Source organism: Garra rufa, chromosome 20 (assembly GCF_049309525.1).
Source record: "Garra rufa chromosome 20, GarRuf1.0, whole genome shotgun sequence".
Classification (NCBI taxonomy): Eukaryota; Metazoa; Chordata; class Actinopteri; order Cypriniformes; family Cyprinidae; genus Garra; species Garra rufa.
Genome location: NC_133380.1, coordinates 40549543 through 40568973, shown reverse-complemented (window position 1 = coordinate 40568973; position 19431 = coordinate 40549543). Strand labels below are relative to the sequence as shown.

At 37.7% G+C, this 19431-nt stretch overlaps 1 protein-coding gene and 2 non-coding genes across 4 annotated transcripts in view; all 3 read right to left on the bottom strand.

The window, feature by feature from the left end:
• Window positions 1-399: 399 nt before the first annotated feature.
• trnaq-uug (transfer RNA glutamine (anticodon UUG)) lies at window positions 400-471 on the bottom strand. Its single transcript has one exon. It is a non-coding gene; the product is annotated as a tRNA-Gln (tRNA).
• Window positions 472-576: 105 nt separating this feature from the next.
• trnaq-cug (transfer RNA glutamine (anticodon CUG)) lies at window positions 577-648 on the bottom strand. Its single transcript has one exon. It is a non-coding gene; the product is annotated as a tRNA-Gln (tRNA).
• A 7543-nt stretch (window positions 649-8191) lies between these two features.
• Window positions 8192-19431, bottom strand: part of camk1b (calcium/calmodulin-dependent protein kinase Ib) — a 75745-nt gene continuing 64505 nt past the window's right edge. For both annotated transcript variants that reach the window (XM_073825439.1, XM_073825438.1), the window contains exons 5-12: window positions 18792-18930; window positions 16839-16965; window positions 13929-14004; window positions 13676-13788; window positions 13326-13404; window positions 12429-12516; window positions 12162-12303; window positions 8192-9637 (exon numbers count right to left, since the gene is read on the bottom strand). In XM_073825439.1, the coding sequence (XP_073681540.1) occupies window positions 9540-9637; window positions 12162-12303; window positions 12429-12516; window positions 13326-13404; window positions 13676-13788; window positions 13929-14004; window positions 16839-16965; window positions 18792-18930 (862 nt within the window). In that variant the 3' untranslated portion in view covers window positions 8192-9539. The remainder of the gene's footprint in view (window positions 9638-12161; window positions 12304-12428; window positions 12517-13325; window positions 13405-13675; window positions 13789-13928; window positions 14005-16838; window positions 16966-18791; window positions 18931-19431) is intronic.

The following is a 19431-nucleotide window of genomic DNA, read 5'->3' as shown; positions in this document are numbered from 1 at the left end:
GATGACAATAATAAACGGTCGTGGCGATTGGTCAAAAGTGAGCCACAGGAGAGAAAATCGATTGGTCAGAAGTAAGCCCCGGAGAAAAAAGTGATTGGTCAAAAGTAAGCCCCAGAAAGAAACGCGATTGGTCAAAAGTAAGCCACAGGAGAGAACGCGATTGGCTCATGTGGGCTTACTTTGGCTCAATCGGTGGGATGCAGTAGGTGCAAGCAAGAGGTAGCGGGATCGATGCCCACATTCTCCAAGCGGGCTCCTGCCCTTTTACGCTCACTTCCCCAAGGAGACAGACTGCGCATTTTACAGTGCGAAGCGTGCTCTCGCTGCGTGAGCCTTTAGGGCCCACTGCTGTCAAAAGTATTTCTCGGAATGGGCCCTGCGCACATTTGTGGCAAAAGAAGGTCCCACCGAGATTTGAACTCGGATCGCTGGATTCAAAGCCCAGAATGCTAACCATTACACCATGGAGCCTTAACTAGAGTGGGAGGACCGCAAAGAAGTCGCTTACGGCTCACCAGCAACAAAAACAAAGCGGGGCCTTTTTTTATTTTCTTTTTCTGCCGCAAGAAGGCATGCAGGTTCCACCAAGATTTGAACTCAGATCGCTGGATTCAGAGTCCAGAGTGCTAACCATTACACCATGGAACCACAACCACCTCTTTAATAGCTGACCTGGAGGCAGATAGCGTTGCGTCTATGGGGGTCCAGTTAGTGTGAGGGGTTGTATCCCAGTGAGTTTTGGTCACTGGCCACCCTATCGATGCTTGCATTCTCCAAGCGGGCTCCTGCCCTTTTACGCTCACGTCCCCAAGGAGACAGACTGCACTTTTTACGATGCAAAGCGTACTTTCGCTGCGTGAGCCTTTGGGGCCCACTGCTGGTAAAAGTATTTCTCGGAACGGGCCCTGCGCACATTCGTGGCAAAAGCAGATCCCACCAAGATTTGAACTCAGATCGCTGAATTCAGAGTCCAGAGTGCTAACCGTTACACCATGGAACCAGCATCACTTGAGCGTCACTGTTCACATGGCTTTGAATCCAAGGAGCATCCAGAAATCAGCATCTGCTGCCGCAAGAAGGCACGCAGGTTCTACCGAGACTTGCACTCAGCTAACCATTATGCTATGGAACCACCACTCTCTCACTGGCAGCTGTGACTATGGAGAACCAGTTAGAGCAAGGGGTTGGATCCCAGTGAATGTTGGTCACTGATCCCCCTTGACCAGAAGTCAAAGACAGAGAGCATCTGCAGACACCCAGGACTGAGCTAGGGACCTTTAGATCTTCAGTCTAACACAGTCCCAACTGAGCTACTTCATGCACATCTACCAGCGTAAAGTATGTTGATTTCTAAGAAACTGGTTTGTGTCTCCATTAGCCTGATCTATACTGCCCTCCAAAGGCAAAGTGCAGTAACTACACCAACACTGAAACTGAGAAAAATGCCTTTATAATTTCTACACCAGCTAGTCAAACATGTTAACGCTCTCGTTTCTCTGAAACAGGACAAAATTGAACCAGGAGACTTTGCCACAAAACAAAACAGTTGTCACAAAGTGACATTTTATCCCTAAATTCAATTTTGACCAAATGTGTAGTTACTGCGCTTTGCCTTTGGAGGACAGTATAGTTTGTGAAGGTAAGTCATCTCAGTCATAATGAAAGAATAAAGCTTATTTCAGAAATGAAAACAAATCAAGTCATGCCCACAGGAATCTTTTTCCAGTTATGCCTGTTCAGTTCCAATTTGCATGAACAGGGAACGAATGAAAAGTCCATGCCTATATCCTAAGAACGAAAAAAACATTTGGTTGGTTAGCCACTGAATTTGTAAAATTGTCTACTGCTTTATCTGTAAACTAAATTACCTTTTAGAAACAATTGTTTGATAATATATTTTTCATGACCCCACTCTCCACTGATAATGAATTGTCATCCATAGATTTTTCATCGTTCTTTAACCTCTTATGTCAAAACGGTTTGTATTTATGAACTAATAACGTGCGAAATAGACATTTTTTACATCCAAATTACATGGAGTTACTTGTAGTGTAGCAATTAATTATAGTGTGTAGAAACAGTTTATCCGTAACATAGTTGACAAATTTACCAGGTCAAATATCCTTTTCTTTTTAATAATAATAATAAAATAAAATAAAAACATTTAATGATTACGTTTGGCAACTTGCAAATTTGTTACACCAATTAAATATATTAACTGAAACCAAAAGTAATCTTACTGGGAAAGCATATTGTTTTTGTACTTTTTGTTGATGTGAACTGTACCCCTAATTATAAAATAAAGTCATATGTCCATTTTGAAAATTATGTATATTTAATGGCACAAATGCCAACTGGTTAGCAGCAATGGATGAAATCAGACCATTGGCCTGACTATGCAAATGGAAAATGCTGGTTGGCATGTAGCACTCAAACAGAACCACAGAAAGAGAAGCTCTTATTTATTTTCCAATATACACAGCACAAACCCCACACTCAACTATCTAAGACATTAAAAAACAGATAGACTGAAGCATAGAAAGATATGCATGCATATATTTGGACCTTATGTGATTCTAAACCTTCACTCCTCATTATATCCCCATTGGGCTTACAGTTTTTTCAGGATGTATTCATGAGATCTTATAGATGCTTGACTGAAGTCTTACAGTGTATTCCAGTAAGATAAATATAATGTTATTACACAGAACTTTAAGACATCTCTTACCATGAAGGAAACAGCGGAGATTTATAATGCACAGATAATACACGTATATTAAAGAAAAAACTGATTTAGTCAAACCAGTTGTGGTTGCCGTTGAGGCAGGGGACTAGTTCACCACAGATGTCTAACCAAAGACATGAAGACACAGCCAGCTTTAAATTCTTTCAATGCATTTTCTTTTCTTTGTGCATGTGTGTGTGGTTTTGTTCATATATTACACGCACACAACACCAAACATGAAGAGCATCAAGTTCCCTTTCTTTCACCCACACATGCAGGTCTATTTGTACAAACGCTAATCACCGCCATACACTGGAAATGGCCGAAGTGTAGCGTTGCTGTGTTAACAGCACATTCAAATGTTGGCAGATCGCCCAGGGCCCAGTTTTTCAAAAGTAATCCAGTGGGATTTTGGATCACGGATTGGATCAAATCTTGGAAATGGGTTTTTCAAAAGTAAAAGAGGGATTTTGAATTAAGATCAGACCATGTAAACCAATCTTACATTTGATTTGGATCAAACCTGCCCTTTGGGTCATTCAAAACTTTGAACTCAGATTGGGATCTATTTGAAAAAACAGGATTATCATGATCCCATCAGAAGGGTGGATTCAGTTTTTTTTTTTAACCAAATAAACCAAATAAAAATAAAAAAAGTTTTATTTTTTAAGTGAATGATCACAAACTTAATGGTTACTGATGATATATAAATTCCTTCATATTTGAAGCCTATATGAAGCATGTCACATCTAATGAAATATGGTAAAAAAAAACAACAACAAAATAATATCAAAACTATCAGATGTCAAATAAATGGATGGAAAATCAAAGATGGAAAGTGCTGGTATCTGTCCTGTAAATGATTTTTGACTTTTTGACTTGATATCTAACATTAGAACAAACTAAAAAATGTAAAATGTTTGTTTATTGCAGTGTTTCTGTTTCTTACAATTAAAACAAACAATGGCTATTTGTGGCCACTGGTATTTAGCCTACCTGTTGTTCTTTGCTAAGCCAGTAGGCTACACTGTTGGTTCCATTTAAGGCTCTGGGAAACTGGATTTGGTTATCCTAAAATTGGTATTTGGATCACAGTGATCCAACCCAATGTTCCTTTAAAAACTGTCATAAAAGTAAAATAGATCAGTTAATCCTGGATAGCAAAACATGGGATTTCCAAATCCGGACCAATTTGATCCAGATTACATTTTTTGAAAAACTGGGCCCAGAACTTCAAAATAAAAGTCAATTTTCAGCGGGCCTTTTTTTTTTAAAACACATTTTCCCCTGGTTTCACAGACGAGGCTTAAGCCTAGTCCCAGACTAAAATGTAAGTCTGAGCTGTTCAACTAAAAAAGAAAGTGTATGACGATGAAGCCCGCTGAAGTCCGCCAGAATAGGCCATTTCGCCCCAAGATCCTCAGATCCTGGCCATTACAGGGTGGTCTCCATTTAGACAATGTGGGCCCCAGTTGCCTTTGTAAGAAATGAAGATAAGCATTGCAGAGGACTGATGGTTACAGTCTTTTGGGCTTGACACCAAGCAGGGAAAGCGGGAAAGGCTAGACTGGAAGAAATGAGGCAGAAAAGTTTTCATCAACCTCCAGCAGGAGGTGTTGACTAACAAGAAGCAGAACAGCATCGCTGTTCATCAAACTGAAAAGATCCCGTTGCATAAGTATTCATACCCTTTTCTGGGACACTCGAAATTTATCTCAGGAGCATTCATATTGCTTCTAGATGTTCCTACACTTGGAGTGGAGTTAAACTGTGGCAAATTCATTTGAATGAGTCTGATTTAGAAAGACACACACCTCTCAGAAAAGGTCTAACAGCTGAAAATGCAGATCAGAGCAAAAACCAAGATAACTGCCTGTAGAGCTCAGAGACAGACTTGCGTTAAGGCGATGATCTAGAGAAGAGTTCAGAAACAAATCTGCTGCATTGAAGGTTGACAGAAGCATTCTCCATAATGGAAGACGATTGGAACAACTAGGACTCTAGAAAATGTCTGCCAGAGATGGAGAGGTGAAAAGGTGAGGCAAAGAATGGCAGATAATTGCCAAATGCAGATGTGCAAAGATGCTCACATCAGACCCAAAAAGACTTGAGGCTGTAAAGGTGCTTCAACTATGGACTGAGTTAAGGGTATGAATATTTATGCAATCTACTCATTTCAGTGTTTTATTTTTAATAAATTTGTCAAATTTGCAAATCTGGTTTTTGCTTTGTCATTATTATGGTGTATGGAGTGTAGATTGATGTGGGGAAAAACTCATTTAAATCAGTTTTTGCAAGGCACTGTATATGATTCCTTTATGGTGTTTTTAATATTTATAGAACTGCACCTGAAATTCTAAAAGAAAAACACTCTTCATCTGCTCTGTCAGAAAAATCTTTGGTAACACTTTACTTTAAGACTTAAACAAATCTGCAAATATTATAATGCATTTTAATTTGTCATGTGTAGTAACAAAAAAAGCTTTAAATAAATCATTACCAAATCTTTCTCTAACCCAGGAGTAAATGATAACAGAATTATCAATTTAAAGTTGAGCCATGGTCAAAGCAATGGAATCCTCTGAAAACAGTTAAAACAGTGATGCTTCTAACAAAATAAAAAGATATTTTGTATACCAACCTTGTGCTATTTAAACCTTTTTAAGTGTTGCTTAGGTGTCCAAATACAGACAATTACATATATTAAGTGATTTTATTTAACATGTACATTATGTACAGGCCAAGAACTCCACTGTAGTGCAGGATATACTAATCCCAAAAAATATCTCTCTCTCTAAAAAAAAAAAAAAAATTAAAAAACTTGAGTAGGGCTATTACCAAAACCTGCTATTATTCACTTTTACCACATCCTTCCACTCATCTCTCTCATTCTCACTCTTTCAAAACGCTAGACAGCACACAGAAACAGTGCATAGACAAGGAAAGATTGAAAGTTTAATACACTTTACAGTTACAAATGTTTTAAAAGTACAAATCATTGGCATCAATATTGAGCAGTACTCCATTACGATAATACAGTAAATACCTATGATGCACTGCATCGATACAAGAAATGGCTCAAACAGCGTATACACGTCTTACAAAAAGGCTAAACAGTATGTATATGCCTATGGTTATACATTTGTTCAAAGAAAACCCTGAAATACAATGTAAACACATTTATTAGAAAGGGAAATTTGAAGCAAATCTCATTTTGGTTTAAAAAAGAAAAATAATTAAATCCAACTTCAGTCTTAAGACTAGTAGACTACAATTGGCAAGACATTGGTTTTAAAGAGTCAAGCCCTTGAAATTTGTTTTGCATATTCACTATTACTAAGGCCAATGATACCAATGTTTGTGTTACAAACGTATTTTAGGAGTTGGAAAAACAGGGCATTTTTAATATACAGAATGTAAACCCAATATTGTTGCTATCCTGAGTTGTTTTAAGTTGGTACCTTTTCACACTGTGTTCATTTCCAAGATACTGTCAGAAAGACGCTCTGTCCAAAATAAATAAACAAATGCAAACCACGACTTCTGCAGAAAGCATTCAGAAGCCAAGGAGGTAGCTATAAACTCTTTATTCCTGTGTCAGAAAGAGCAGGGATAATTCAGATCTTCATACTGCTATTACTTATTGTACACTAAGTGCTGTATATCCCCTATATCCCACGTTGCAATTCGATTGCCTGAAATTAAATGTAATTTTGACTCATTTTTTAATCTGATTATCTAAACTCGTTTTTTACAGAAAATGTAATCATAAAGGCAAAATGTGTGTGCAGTATAAAGCACAAAGCACACAAGCGTTCCACTCCGAACACAGTTGGTTTATGAGAATCATGTGCCTGTCTGTATGGTCTGTATAGTTGGTTCCATGTTGCCATTCAGCCAAGAAACAAAAAAAACAACAACAATCAGCATAACTGTGATTAAGAATTTCCCAGGTTTACGCTGATTCTAAATTTAACTAGTAAACTATTATTTTTTGCACTTTACATTTAACAGTAGCATATATTTGTGAGTAAATGCATTTATCTGCGTATTTACAATAATCTTATTATAGCTGTACATAACTCACCACACCATGCCTAAATACACACATCAGTACTCACACATTCAACCTTATGAAAACAGCACAAAAAGTTTAAGTGTGAGATTGAAGAACGTGTTGCACTCTGTACTACAATTATCCCTGCTAACTGTATGCATTTTCAGAGGTTTAGAGAGACCAATTTATTATCTATTGTGATTAAAAAGTATGTACGCGTGTGTGTGGTGTATATATATGTGACCCTGGACCACAAAACCAGTCATAAGTGTAAATTTGTCGAAATTGAGATTCTTACGTCATCTGAAAGCTGAGTAAATAAGCTTTTCATTAAGATATTGTTTGTTAAAATAGGACAATGTTTGTCTGAGATACAACTATTTGAAAACTTGGAATCTGAGGGTGCAAAAAAATCTAAATATTGAGAAAATCGCCTTTAAAGTTGTCCAAATGAAGTTCTCAGCAATGCATATTACTAATCAAAAATCAAGTTTTGATATATTTATGGTAGGAAATTTACTAAATATCTTCATGGAACATGATCTTTACTTAATATGCTCATGATTTTTGGCTTTAAAGAAAAATTGATAATTTTGACCCATACAATGTATTTTTGGCTATTGCTACAAATATACCCGTGCTACTTAAGACTGGTTTTGTGATCCAGGGTCACACATATCCTTTGCTTCTGACTATTAATATAGCAAATCCTAATTTTCACTGTTGCAACCACGATCAGTAGGAAATATCGCTTTTAAACACATTCGAGTACACAATGCCACCGTTACTGTGCAATCCTCTATATATTTTTGAAAATGTCACAGCATGTAAAGGGCTACCACAGAAACATCTCAACTGAATTTATTCTTTGACCCACCATCTCATATTGGCATTTTCATCAATACAGGAAGTCTGTGCAAGCAACACCGCAGGCAAAATCACATGACGCACTGCCTTTTACTATAAATGTTTTATACTTTTTGAAACTTGAATTTCATCCGTCTTCACCACACAATTCAGAAAGCAGATACAGATATAGAACAAAACCAAACACTATTTGTTAAAATCAAATAATTGTTCATTTCCTTTTTTTATTTGTAAGTTATAACTTAACAAATATATATATATATATTTTTTTTTTTCCAAACGTACATTTCCTTAAGTATTGGTAAACAAATCTCTGCACACCTTTGAAAGCCAGTCAGCACCAGAATAAAGAGTTTAACCAATGGTTCTACATGAGAACCTTCCAGAAACCATTCCAAATGTTATGGACAAATGACAAAGGGACTATGAAATTGCTGTCACAAATCAAGACTGAGATTTCCAAGGAATTTGTATGTATGTTAACAATACCATTTAATCCAAAGCTTTTGGTATCGTTTAAGAATTAAGCACTAAATGTTAACAGAATAATCATTTTCACTAAAAACCAAAGAAAAAAATAGATTATGGAAAACCACCATCTTCCGACAAACTTTATCCGCAAACATCTGGCCTTTTGTTCAAAACAGTTTTTGTGTTTTTTTTTTCCTTTAACATCTGGATGGCAGTGAATGGAAACAAACACAACAATAAAATTGGAGTCAAGTCACACATTCATGTCATTTAATAGAGATTACTTTCATACAGGTTCCAACATTGAAAAGAATAAAAAATAAATGTGTATAATTTGGACCACAGCCTCGTAGTGACGTGTAATCGGTCTCCTATAGGGTTTTTATTTGTAAAATGACCATTTAATATATCAAAATTCTCTGATTTCAATTCCTCCCCTGAGTACTTTTAATGTTGTAATAGAAAGGGGTTTACAAAAAACAAAAGCTTTGCGATATTTACAGGATGGCAGCATTAAACATCAGACATTTACAAAGCGTCCACCGACAATGCATAGCTTAGAATAGCTGTATATGCCATGTAGGTGAATCTGACGGTAAACAGCAATGTTTTAACATGTACAGCTTCCAACATTCCCAACCCAAAAGATTTAGAAACAAATTAAAAAAGTAAAACATTGACACTAAATCCATGAAGGCACCACAGAAAACATTTGAAGCGATAAAGACGCTCTTAAACATACTGACTGGATGATCTGTTGAGTAGACTTAGTGTCCCAAAAGAGGTTAAATGTTAAAAAAAGACATTTCAAACACAAACTAAAATGTGATTAACAGTTAAATAGCTCTTCTTATGGAAGTACAAAGCAACTGAGATGTGGCAACAACTAATATGTAGACTCTCATGAATGTGAAATCTCTTCGTACCTTCGTTGAAAAGAAATAATATTTAATGTTTAAGATGCTAATGCCAAAATTCATAATCTCATTAAATGTCACCAAATCTAAACGTCATGTGTATTAAACCAGGCCACAGCCACTGTGGCAAGAACTTGCATTTTAAATATAAGAGAAACATGCCTGTGGACTTTTAGTTCAGGAAAAGAAAACAAATTAAAGTAGACGTGTTGTTTTTTAAAAAAATGAGCTAAAACACTGTCCAATCTCTATCCAGCTCCCACAATAGTTACCCATGAAGAGCCTGTGGCAATCTTCTCGTCTCTTTTCGAACTCTCATTAAACAGAATCGCTCCATTGGAATAGTAGTGACCCCATTCCCACCTGGGTTCTTTACACTGCAGTGCCTCCAAGTGGCAGGATGCTGGAGCTACTCAGTATTCCTGGCCAGACTGGGGGTGTGGCAGGACTCCAGTGGAAAAACAGGACAGTCAGTCATTGGTTACTGCTGGATGATTGACACTCAGACCCTACTAGTAGGATGCACATGGTAGGTGCAGTTCTGGATGTCATTTCCATCACTGACACCCTCAGAACAGACACTATTTTCCCTCCGCAGGGCTAAGAAAGAAAGAGAGAGATGAGTTATTTCACAACATATTTCACTCCGCTGTCAAAAGAAAGATCAGAAATGATAATATCCGTTAAGAAAATGAGGGGCCAACATTCCTGTGACCCTACAGAGGATATGCAGTTTGGAGAATCAATGGATGAATGAAAAAAGAAAATAAAGACTATTTTAAGAATTTTAAGCATATTTTTGAAACAAAACAAAAAAAATCCATATTGCTGTAAAAATGAATTGAAATGTTTACACATTATGGCAGTATATGTTGTAACTGTATTTAACTTTTGCTGATTTAAAAAAAAAAAAAGTTTTGACAGGACGGTTTTCGGTTCTGTATTCCTCTAATGTCTATAGTAATTTAAATAATGTGTTTTTTTACATTACAGTAATGAAACGTTAGGGGGAAAATGTTCTTAATTAAAAACAATATTTAAAGGGGTCATATGATGTTTTCTAAAAAGAGCATTATTTTGTGTATTTGTTGTAATGCAATGTGTTTATACAGTTTGAGGTTCAAAAAACATTATTTCCACATAATGCACATTATTGTTGCTCCTCTCTGCACCGCCTTTCTGAAACGCTTTGTTTGTTTTTTTACAAAACTCTTTGTTGATGGAATCCGAGGTGTTCTCTGATTGGCCAGCTATCCGGTGCATTGTGATTGGCCGAATACCTTAAGCGTGTGATGGAAAGGGTACGCCCAAGCGGCAACCTCCCGCTCTCTCTATTGAAACCAACCCGGAAGTGACTTAAACTGCAATTCATCGACTAGCTGCAGAAGAGAGTCAATCCCATTGACTCCCCATTAGGGCTGGGCGGTATGACGGTATATATCGTTACGGCGGAATGAAATGTGTACCGTAAAATATTTTTTTATTCCGTGTAAATAATGTAAATAAGTGGGCGTGGCCAACTGACGTGCAGCACGCGTGAGGCTGAGACTGGTCAAACCGTTGAATGCAAGACTGAAGGATACGCTGGGAGGTTGTAAAAACATGGAAAAGGAGAAACAAGTCCATTTCTTTTCTTAAATATTCAAGCTTATTTATTATATAAAGCCCTCTTGTACATTTTCTGGAATAACTACCTATATAAAAAACTATATCGTGAAAGATATCATTACCGTGAAATAAAATTTTGGTCATACCGCCCAGCCCTACTCCCCATGTTAAAATGCCCAACTTTACAGCAGAAAAAGTATGTTTACAGCCTAGTACAAATATAGCTAGTTTTGCCCTTTATGTCAACTGTGCGGGGGGTGAATTTTTTTTATAACTCATCCGTTTAAGTTATATTAAGCCTGCATAATTAAGGGCGTGGCCACTTGAGTGACAGGGGGATTGCCGCTGCGGTCACCACTGTGACACCCACGACCAGCCTTTTTGCCCATTTTTGATTATCTGGGAATGACGCGCGGTGACGCGATTCCAAGATGGCGACGGCCAACTCCCGCCCACTATAGCCTTCAAAATAGCTCTTCAGAATCCTACGGGTAAAGTCACGGACACTACGTCCACATCTTTTACAGTCTATGGTTACGCCCCTTACCATGCCGTTTCTCAGCACGACGAGACAGAAACAATAAAACCCATTATAAACAAGGCATTTGTTACGTCCAGTGGGGACATAACTACTGATTATAATGACTCATACGGTCTGTTTACGTGTTGCATTGCGCCGCGTAAACATAACACCATGTCTGCATTTGCGATCGTAGAACAAGAAACAACAAGCACTATTCTACACTGCTCAAAACTCACGTTTAAATAGTCAGTACTGAATTCTTTAAATATGAAAACGTACTTACAGGCTGTGAGTCAGACTGTCCTTGCAACACTGGAATTGCCCCACTTTATAGCCTTAACCCTTTGTGTACAGCTGGCGTTGTAAGCTGCTCTCCCAGGTTCAGGAAACAGTCCTCCGTGAAATGCGCATTACCCACTCCAATATTTGCGTTGTACTGTTCCAGAACAGTGTTGTAAATATAGCTTAACCACTGATTTCTAGTTGTCTCCTCATTTGAAAGGACAAACAAAAAGTGCTTTTGCTTTGGCAATGAAACACACTTCGTCTCCACAACATGGCAGCTACAACAATACTACAGCAGATACAAGTTAGGCCTTCTTTCTTTCCATATACATATGGGCGGTGTTATGCTAATCTACTCAGCCTGTGGCGTGTTTGAACGAGGCGTTTTAGGGAGGCGTGGCTGAGTCTTACCTTTTATAACACATCTCTTTTTGGTTTTGAGACTTTAAGACACTCCAAAGGCAAAGGAAAACAAGAAACCACATCATATGACCCATTTAAAAAAACTTCTAAAATTCTATTTTCTTCATTATTATGGGGTGAAATCTGACCTGGTTTGACTTAAAGCTGGTCTAATATTATAAATATACCATATGTGTAGACAGATTTCAGGCAGTGTAAATATTTGGTTTGCTTCAGTATGACTGTCAGTTAACGGTAGTGTCTGTCTCCGTGGGAAATGTAAATGTGATATGTTTAGATACTAACAGCTCTCTTCCTCGTCCCCCTCGGGCAGCAGCAGATGCCCATGGCATGGGCTGGGCAGGGTGGTCTGCGTTTGGCCCTCCTGACTGGTTCCCAACTGCAGCCTGCGCATGTGACGCACTACTGCTGTGGCATTAAATGCTTGCTGTGTATGATAGGAAGAGAAAGATAGCCACTAAAAACCAGAAAACGTGGTTCATCTACAATACTTCACTCATTTTTACTTCACTCAGATGAGGCTCATTCACGGTTGTATATGAAAGCATTTACCTTCCACTTGCTTTTGGCAAAGTTCTTCTTAATTTGGGCACTGACAGATTCATGGATATTCTTATCCAACGCTGTGTCTCCAGCAATCCTGAAGTACAAAACAGACATTCAAGTTTCCTTTGTTAAGTTTCCAATGTCTCATCTGGAAGCAACATATCTTTCTGAGGAGCCGATCTGCTGTTTTAAAGCCACATTTCATCCAAAACGCAGAGCTCTGTCATCATCTATTCCCACGTTTTTCCGAAGCAGTAAGACTTACTTTCTCCCTACATTTTAAGTCATGCAAACATTTATGTTAACTATGTTATCAAGAACTGTCCAGAATATAATCCACAGGCAATCTTCCCCTCAGCCGCAGCTCTCAAATGTCTCTTCTCCATAGTCAAACATCATGTGACATGATCACACGTGGTCACAACACCAAACATGTGAAAACCAATAGCATTTGATATCACTGATGACAGGCCTAGTACAACATATTTTAATGGGTATATTAAAGCATCATTTTACTGAATGGGAAATAGTGTTCCACAAAAGTTATATGGGTTTGAAATGACATGATGGTAAATGAATGCTGGAAAGAATTTCGCAAACTGTTCTTGGACCCGTAGATATGTTATGTTTGAAAGGTTGAAAGGTGATGGTTCATGACAATGTCTGATTGCCTTTTCAAGCAGCCAAACCACAACATATGGTACTATGTTGTGGTTTGGCTGCTTGAAAAGGCAATCAGACATTGTAACTGTAATGGTTACAGTAATAAATATGTGTATGTGTGCTGTAATTGTTTAAATTGTTGTATGGCAGACAATAAAACTCCAAGTATTAAAGTGCTATACGTAAAATGTTCTGTGTAATTGTTAAAGACCAGTCTCAGTGTGGTGTCTGAACTCATACCATGGGTGCTGAAGAGCCTGTTCACACGTGTAACGCTGGCTGGGATCTTTTTCCATTAAATGCACAATAAAATCTTTGGCTGAGAAAAGAGCAGAGTGTGAAAGTTCAAACGATGACATAAGTGTTTCCATAATGTCATTGAGAAACTCTCAGAGAAAGAAACGAAGGGGAAATAACTTGGCCTCAGTTTTCCTTTTTTTATAGGAAAGAGATTTGCCAGACATAAATGTAATATTTTCATTGACTCCCCAAATACACTTGACAACCATTACATTTTGATAAATGAAAGAATGGAACCAGATCTGACTTAGGAAAATTCAAGGAAACATTAGACAAAGTGAGTGCCTTACCTGAGTCAGAGATATCATCCCAGTACGGTGAATCGAACTCATACTCTGCCTTCAGGATCTGCTCAAAGAGCTTGGCATCATTCTCATCGTAAAATGGTGGATAGCCACATAAACTGAGAAGAGACAAACAGATGGTGAGCCCAGATGAATTCAGTTCAGGTAAAACATTAGAAAATGTAAATGAAGCAGAGAGGAGAGAAAGCAAAAGATGTAAGTATACACATGCATAAGCAGCAGCAATGCTCTCACTCACAGAATGTAAGCGATGACCCCGATTGACCAGCAGTCCACTGCTTTACTGTACGGCTTCTGTGCCAGAACCTCAGGTGCTAAAGATAACAGTAAACAGGATCAATGGGATCGTTTCCATTCATCAGCCATTTCATTTATTATTTCAGCCCTTTCTAGCGAAAAACTTTAGAACTGACCATTTAAGCTGATTATATGGTGTGATATATTATATCAAAGTACATTTACATTTAGACATTTAGCAGATGCATTTATCCAAAGTGACTTACAAAAGAGGACAACGGAAGTATTCAAATCAACAAAAGAGCAATAACATGCAAGTGCTATGACAAGTCTCATTTAGGCTAACACAGTACACGCATCAAGGTTTTTTTAAATTATACAATAAATAAAAAGAAAATAGATAGAATAAAAAAGAAAAGGCAAGCTAGTGTTAGAGGCCTAAAAATAGCCAGAATACAAAAAACAGAGAAGCTAGTGTTCGTTTTTTTTTTTTTTTAAGAAAACAAGCAGGAAGTAAATGAATAGAGCATAAGTCTAAAAGGGCGAGTTAAAGTTTAAAGAATAGAATTAGAATGGAGGGTGCTAGAGTTAGAGGGTCAAATAAAGATGGAAGAGATGTGTTTTCAGCCGATTCTTGAAGATGGCTGAAAGGACTCAGCTGTTCGGATTGGGTTGGGCAGCCGCATTCTGGATTAATTGTAAAGGTTTGATAGAACTGGCTGGAAGACCTGCCAAAAGAGCACTGCAAATAGTCCAGCCTGGACAGAACAAGAGCTTGAACAAGGAGCCGTGAAGCATGTTCTGAAAGAAAGGGCCTGATCTTCCTGATGTTGAAAAAAGCAAATCTGCAGGACTGGGCAGTTTTAACAATATGGTCTGAGAAAGTCAGCTGTTCATCAATTACAACTCCAAGGTTTTTGAAGGAGTTATGGTTGATGTGCCTAACTGGATGGTAAAATTGTGATGAAACGATGGGTTTGATGGAACCACAAGCGGTTCTGTCTTGGTAAGGTTGAGTTGAAGATGATGGTCCTTCAAGAAATGTCTGTTAGACAAGCTGAGATGCGAGCAGCTATCGTCGGACAATCAGGATGGAATCAGTGTTGTTTTCGTCAACGATGACGATGACGAAATCATTTCATTGACGCCACTTTTTTTCATGACGATAACGAGACGATGACGAGATAAAAATGGCTCGTTGATGACTAAAACATGACGAGACGTGTGTGAGTTTTTATTGACGAGACGAGAATAGACGAAAATGTTAGTGGGTGGTCCGTCAGACGTTTAAAATGCATGACATTTCCGCTTATTGTGCATGCCAATCAAAACTTAAAAAGTATCTGACCCTATGGCAAGCCGTTTTAGCATTAAATACTCTTTGCTATACTAGTATGGCAAGCCGTTTTAGCATTCCATCCTTGTTTGTCTTTTATGTTTTAAAACATTCCTTCATTATTGTAATTATTGGTGAAAATAGTCGATCCGGAAGCTCACAGTGTGTTGAACTATAGATCTGCTATTTTCAGAACTTATAAGTGACACTACCCAACAGCAAAATACTCACTGACCTACATTAATTTGTTAAAAGACTACTTTTTTTTCCTTTTTTTGACTAAAACTAGACTAAAACCTTTTTGACTTTTCGTCGACTAAAATTGGACTAAAACTATCACATATACAAGTGACTAAAATTTGACTAAAACTAAGAAGCATTTTAGTCCAAAAGACTAAGACTAAGACTAAATCTAAGATGGTTGTCAAAAACAACACTGGATGGAATGAGAGGTAGAGTAGTGTGTCATCAGCATAGCAGTGATATGAAAAGCCATGTTTCTGAATGACAGAACCTAGTGATGCCATGTAGACAGAGAAGAGAAGTGGTCCAATGACTGAGCCCTGAGGTACTCCAGTAGCTAGATGTTGCGACTTGGATACTGCACCTCTCCAAGATACCTTAAAGAACCTGTCTGAGAGGTAAGACTCAAAATAATCTAATAAATAATAAATTGTTAATTATTAATTAATTACGAAGGAATTTATCGACTGATAGCCTTAGTTTGGGCTGGAAACTAAAACAGAGTAAGCTCAAACCCAAGAAAGGATCATCATCAAATAATATAATTAATTGTAACAAATTCCAATAGCCTCAAAAATAAAAAACCTGAACCAAAAATAAACAACCTGTAATATTCAGGGGTTATCCCTGTCCTTACAACTATGCAAACTCTAATGTTAGAGGAAAAAACTGGGAACAGTTAATATGAGAATATTAGTTGTAGATGCAACCAGTTGCTTGATCTTCGCCTTTTAGCCACCCATGAATAAGCGGCAAATATACTCATACCAAAGGTTCACTTTTTTCTTTTTCTGTATAAATAACCCACATATCATCTTCCTGACACACATACAGGATATTCTTCAGAATTGGGTGCCCAAGGAACAAGTTTCAACTAGTCATTTCTAAAGCTTTAGTGAGTGCTACACTAGAAATCTTTAAAGAGATAATAAAAAGAGATACCTGGAAACAGAAAGGGTAAACCTGAAGAACAATATAAAATCTAAATGTTAGACTGTGTTAACACCTGGATTTGAATCACATGTCAGAAAGAGCACTGCACTGATATTCTTAGTTGGTTACCCTCTTCAATTTAGTTCAACGGTGATCCTGAGGCTGAGGTTTCCTACAGATATATACTGCCCTCCAAAGGCAAAGCGCAGTAACTACGCCAACACTGAAACAGAAAAATGCCTTTAAAGATGTTGACACTCTTGTTTCTCTGGGACAAAATTGAACCAGGAGACTGGCCTTAACTCAGTTTTGACCAAATGTGTAGTTACTGTGTTTTGCCTTTGGAGGGCAGTATACAATACAGTGCTTTTGCACTTTGAATATGGAGATGTGTCTTACCTACATATCCAGGCGTGCCACACGCTGTGCTCATCACACTACCCGAACCCTCAATCTTTGACAGGCCAAAATCACTGATCATGATTTTGGAGTCTTCATCCATGCTGTAGTACAGCAGGTTCTCTGGCTGTGTTAGAAACAGACACACAAACAAACAGGTGAGTAACCCTTTTGTGTGTGTGGAATACATACAACCAGAAAAGCCAGTACAGTATGTACATTTACTGTGACACTGGGTTATGGGAACCAAACATATACACACACATTCAAGAATCACACGGAACACAGTAAAACATTGCATAAACAATAACGCAACTCACATTAACTGTAAAGGAAAGTGACAGTAATAATATGACGAAAGATTTCTATTTTAAATAATGCTGTTCAGGGCCCGTATTCACAAAACATTGTATCTTAGCACTAAGAGTTCTCCTAAATAGCAGTACACGTTTTTAGCTAAGAGTTTTCTCTTAAAACCAATTCACAAAGCTGCTGAGACCAACTTTTACTCAGGAATAGAGAGAAGTCTTAAGATAAGAGTAAGGGCGCGGTTGACCTTGTTGCTATGGATGATGTCAGCTTGCTCATTAACTATGAATACTGTGATTGGCTGATAGGGGAGGAGTCTCTGTCAGAGATTTATTCATAAAATATATTATGTTGCCATATTCAAATAATATGGTTTAAAAATAAAGATGTTGCCAGTAATGTCAATTAGTGTCACTTATTAAACAAGTATGTGTTCAGCTAATTGTCATGTGTGCTTCTCGTAAACAATTAGCTGATATGCATATAAACAATATTTTAATTGACCGTAGAATAATCACGGCTGATGGTATGACATGCAAATGTGAAAGAAAACCGAACTAGACTCAAGAACAGCTTCTTACCAAACCTGTTAATGAAAACAAGGATATGATCAAAGGAAAATTTGGAGTATAAATAACCTAATTAAAAATGTGTGGGAAAACATATGCGTGCCAATAAATGCAACACGTTCCTAAAATATTACGTTCCGAGACAGATTGCCGGCACCAGCCATTTAAGCCATGCTAAAAAAAAAACTAAAAAAAAAACCTTAACAAAAATTAAATGTTTTTACTGGTTATAACAGAAATAGTATTGGTTTAATGGTAACTGTAATGGTGCCTGTTAATGCCTACTATTGGTGGCTTGTTAAAACAACTAAATCCTATTGGAATATGTCCCAAAAAAACTGTACAGGAAACCATTTATTAATGATATTAATGGTTAAAAGTTGATGGTTTGTCATATTTGTAATGGTATTTGTAGTGGAAACATTTATAATTTCTGTGATGATTGTTGTTGTTTTTTTCAGCAGAGAGGATAGGCCTAGTCTGTGATTTGGTCTTAGTGACTCCTTAGTGAAATCCTCTTCACTACTCCTAATGTTTCACAGATTTAGGAGCTCGTTTTAGTGCTAAAATGCTTTATGAAATACTCTTAAAGCAAAACATTTAGGAGTCCTAAATTTAGGATTGACACGCCCATTATTTTAAGATTTTCTCCTTAATTGGCAAGTTATGAGCTACTTTTAGCCTTAAGATGTTTTGTGAATACGGGCCCTGAACAGCAATTGGGTTTGTCCTCAAACTCACACCTCCCATATGAGAACCAGGGCTCAGCGTGATCAAGCCAACCGCTAGGTCACGGCACTGACCCAAATGACAATTCTTAATATAAAGTGCAGTACAACTTCTCAACTTGACTTTATTCTAAAGTTTAAATGGGACCGGAGCCATTGATTGATCCATTTACCTAGAACTACTTTCCTGGTCTCTGGAGGGAAAGACCCAACTATTAATATCAAGAGCACCATTAAGGACTCCTGAATGAAATGATTAATCTGTGGATGGGCAGAACAGATTTCTGACACTCTCTGTTTGAAAACAGCTCCTTTAATCTGCTCCATCAGACCGACTGCCGTCTCACCTTCAGGTCTCTGTGCACGATGCCCATGTCATGCAGGTACTTCACAGCATCCAGGATCTGCTGGATGAGCTTACTGGCATCTTTCTCCGTGTAAAATCCTTTTTCCACAATCCTGTCGAAGAGTTCGCCGCCGGACACTCTGCCAATGGAAAAACAGAGAGATGCTTGCAAAGCTGTTTTTGGTTTCTGTGTCTTTCACACACACCAACGCACATGCTCACTCCCTCTCGTTTTTTTTTACTCTAGACAGACTGGCGCACAGCAGGATCACAGCAGAACCACATGGTGATGCTGTACTGCATCACAACCACCAGATGAAGCTGTTTTACTCTTTTTATGTTGAAAGACCAAGTAGAAGCTCTGTTTTTCACACATATTTCATAGTGCTTAAGTAAACTTCAGAAGATGACTGTAGTAGGGAGTTGATTTCATTCCTCAGAAGTGGTTACACTACCTATACTAACAGATGAATGATTATTCTCCTGCACTATAGACATAATAAGACTATGGTACTGTTTAAAGTACTTTGGAATACCATGTAAATTCCATAGTATATGATTATGACAATTACTGAGATACAACGAGATACTATTAATATGAAATGGTGTCACTATAGTAGTATCTAGGATAAGACTAATAA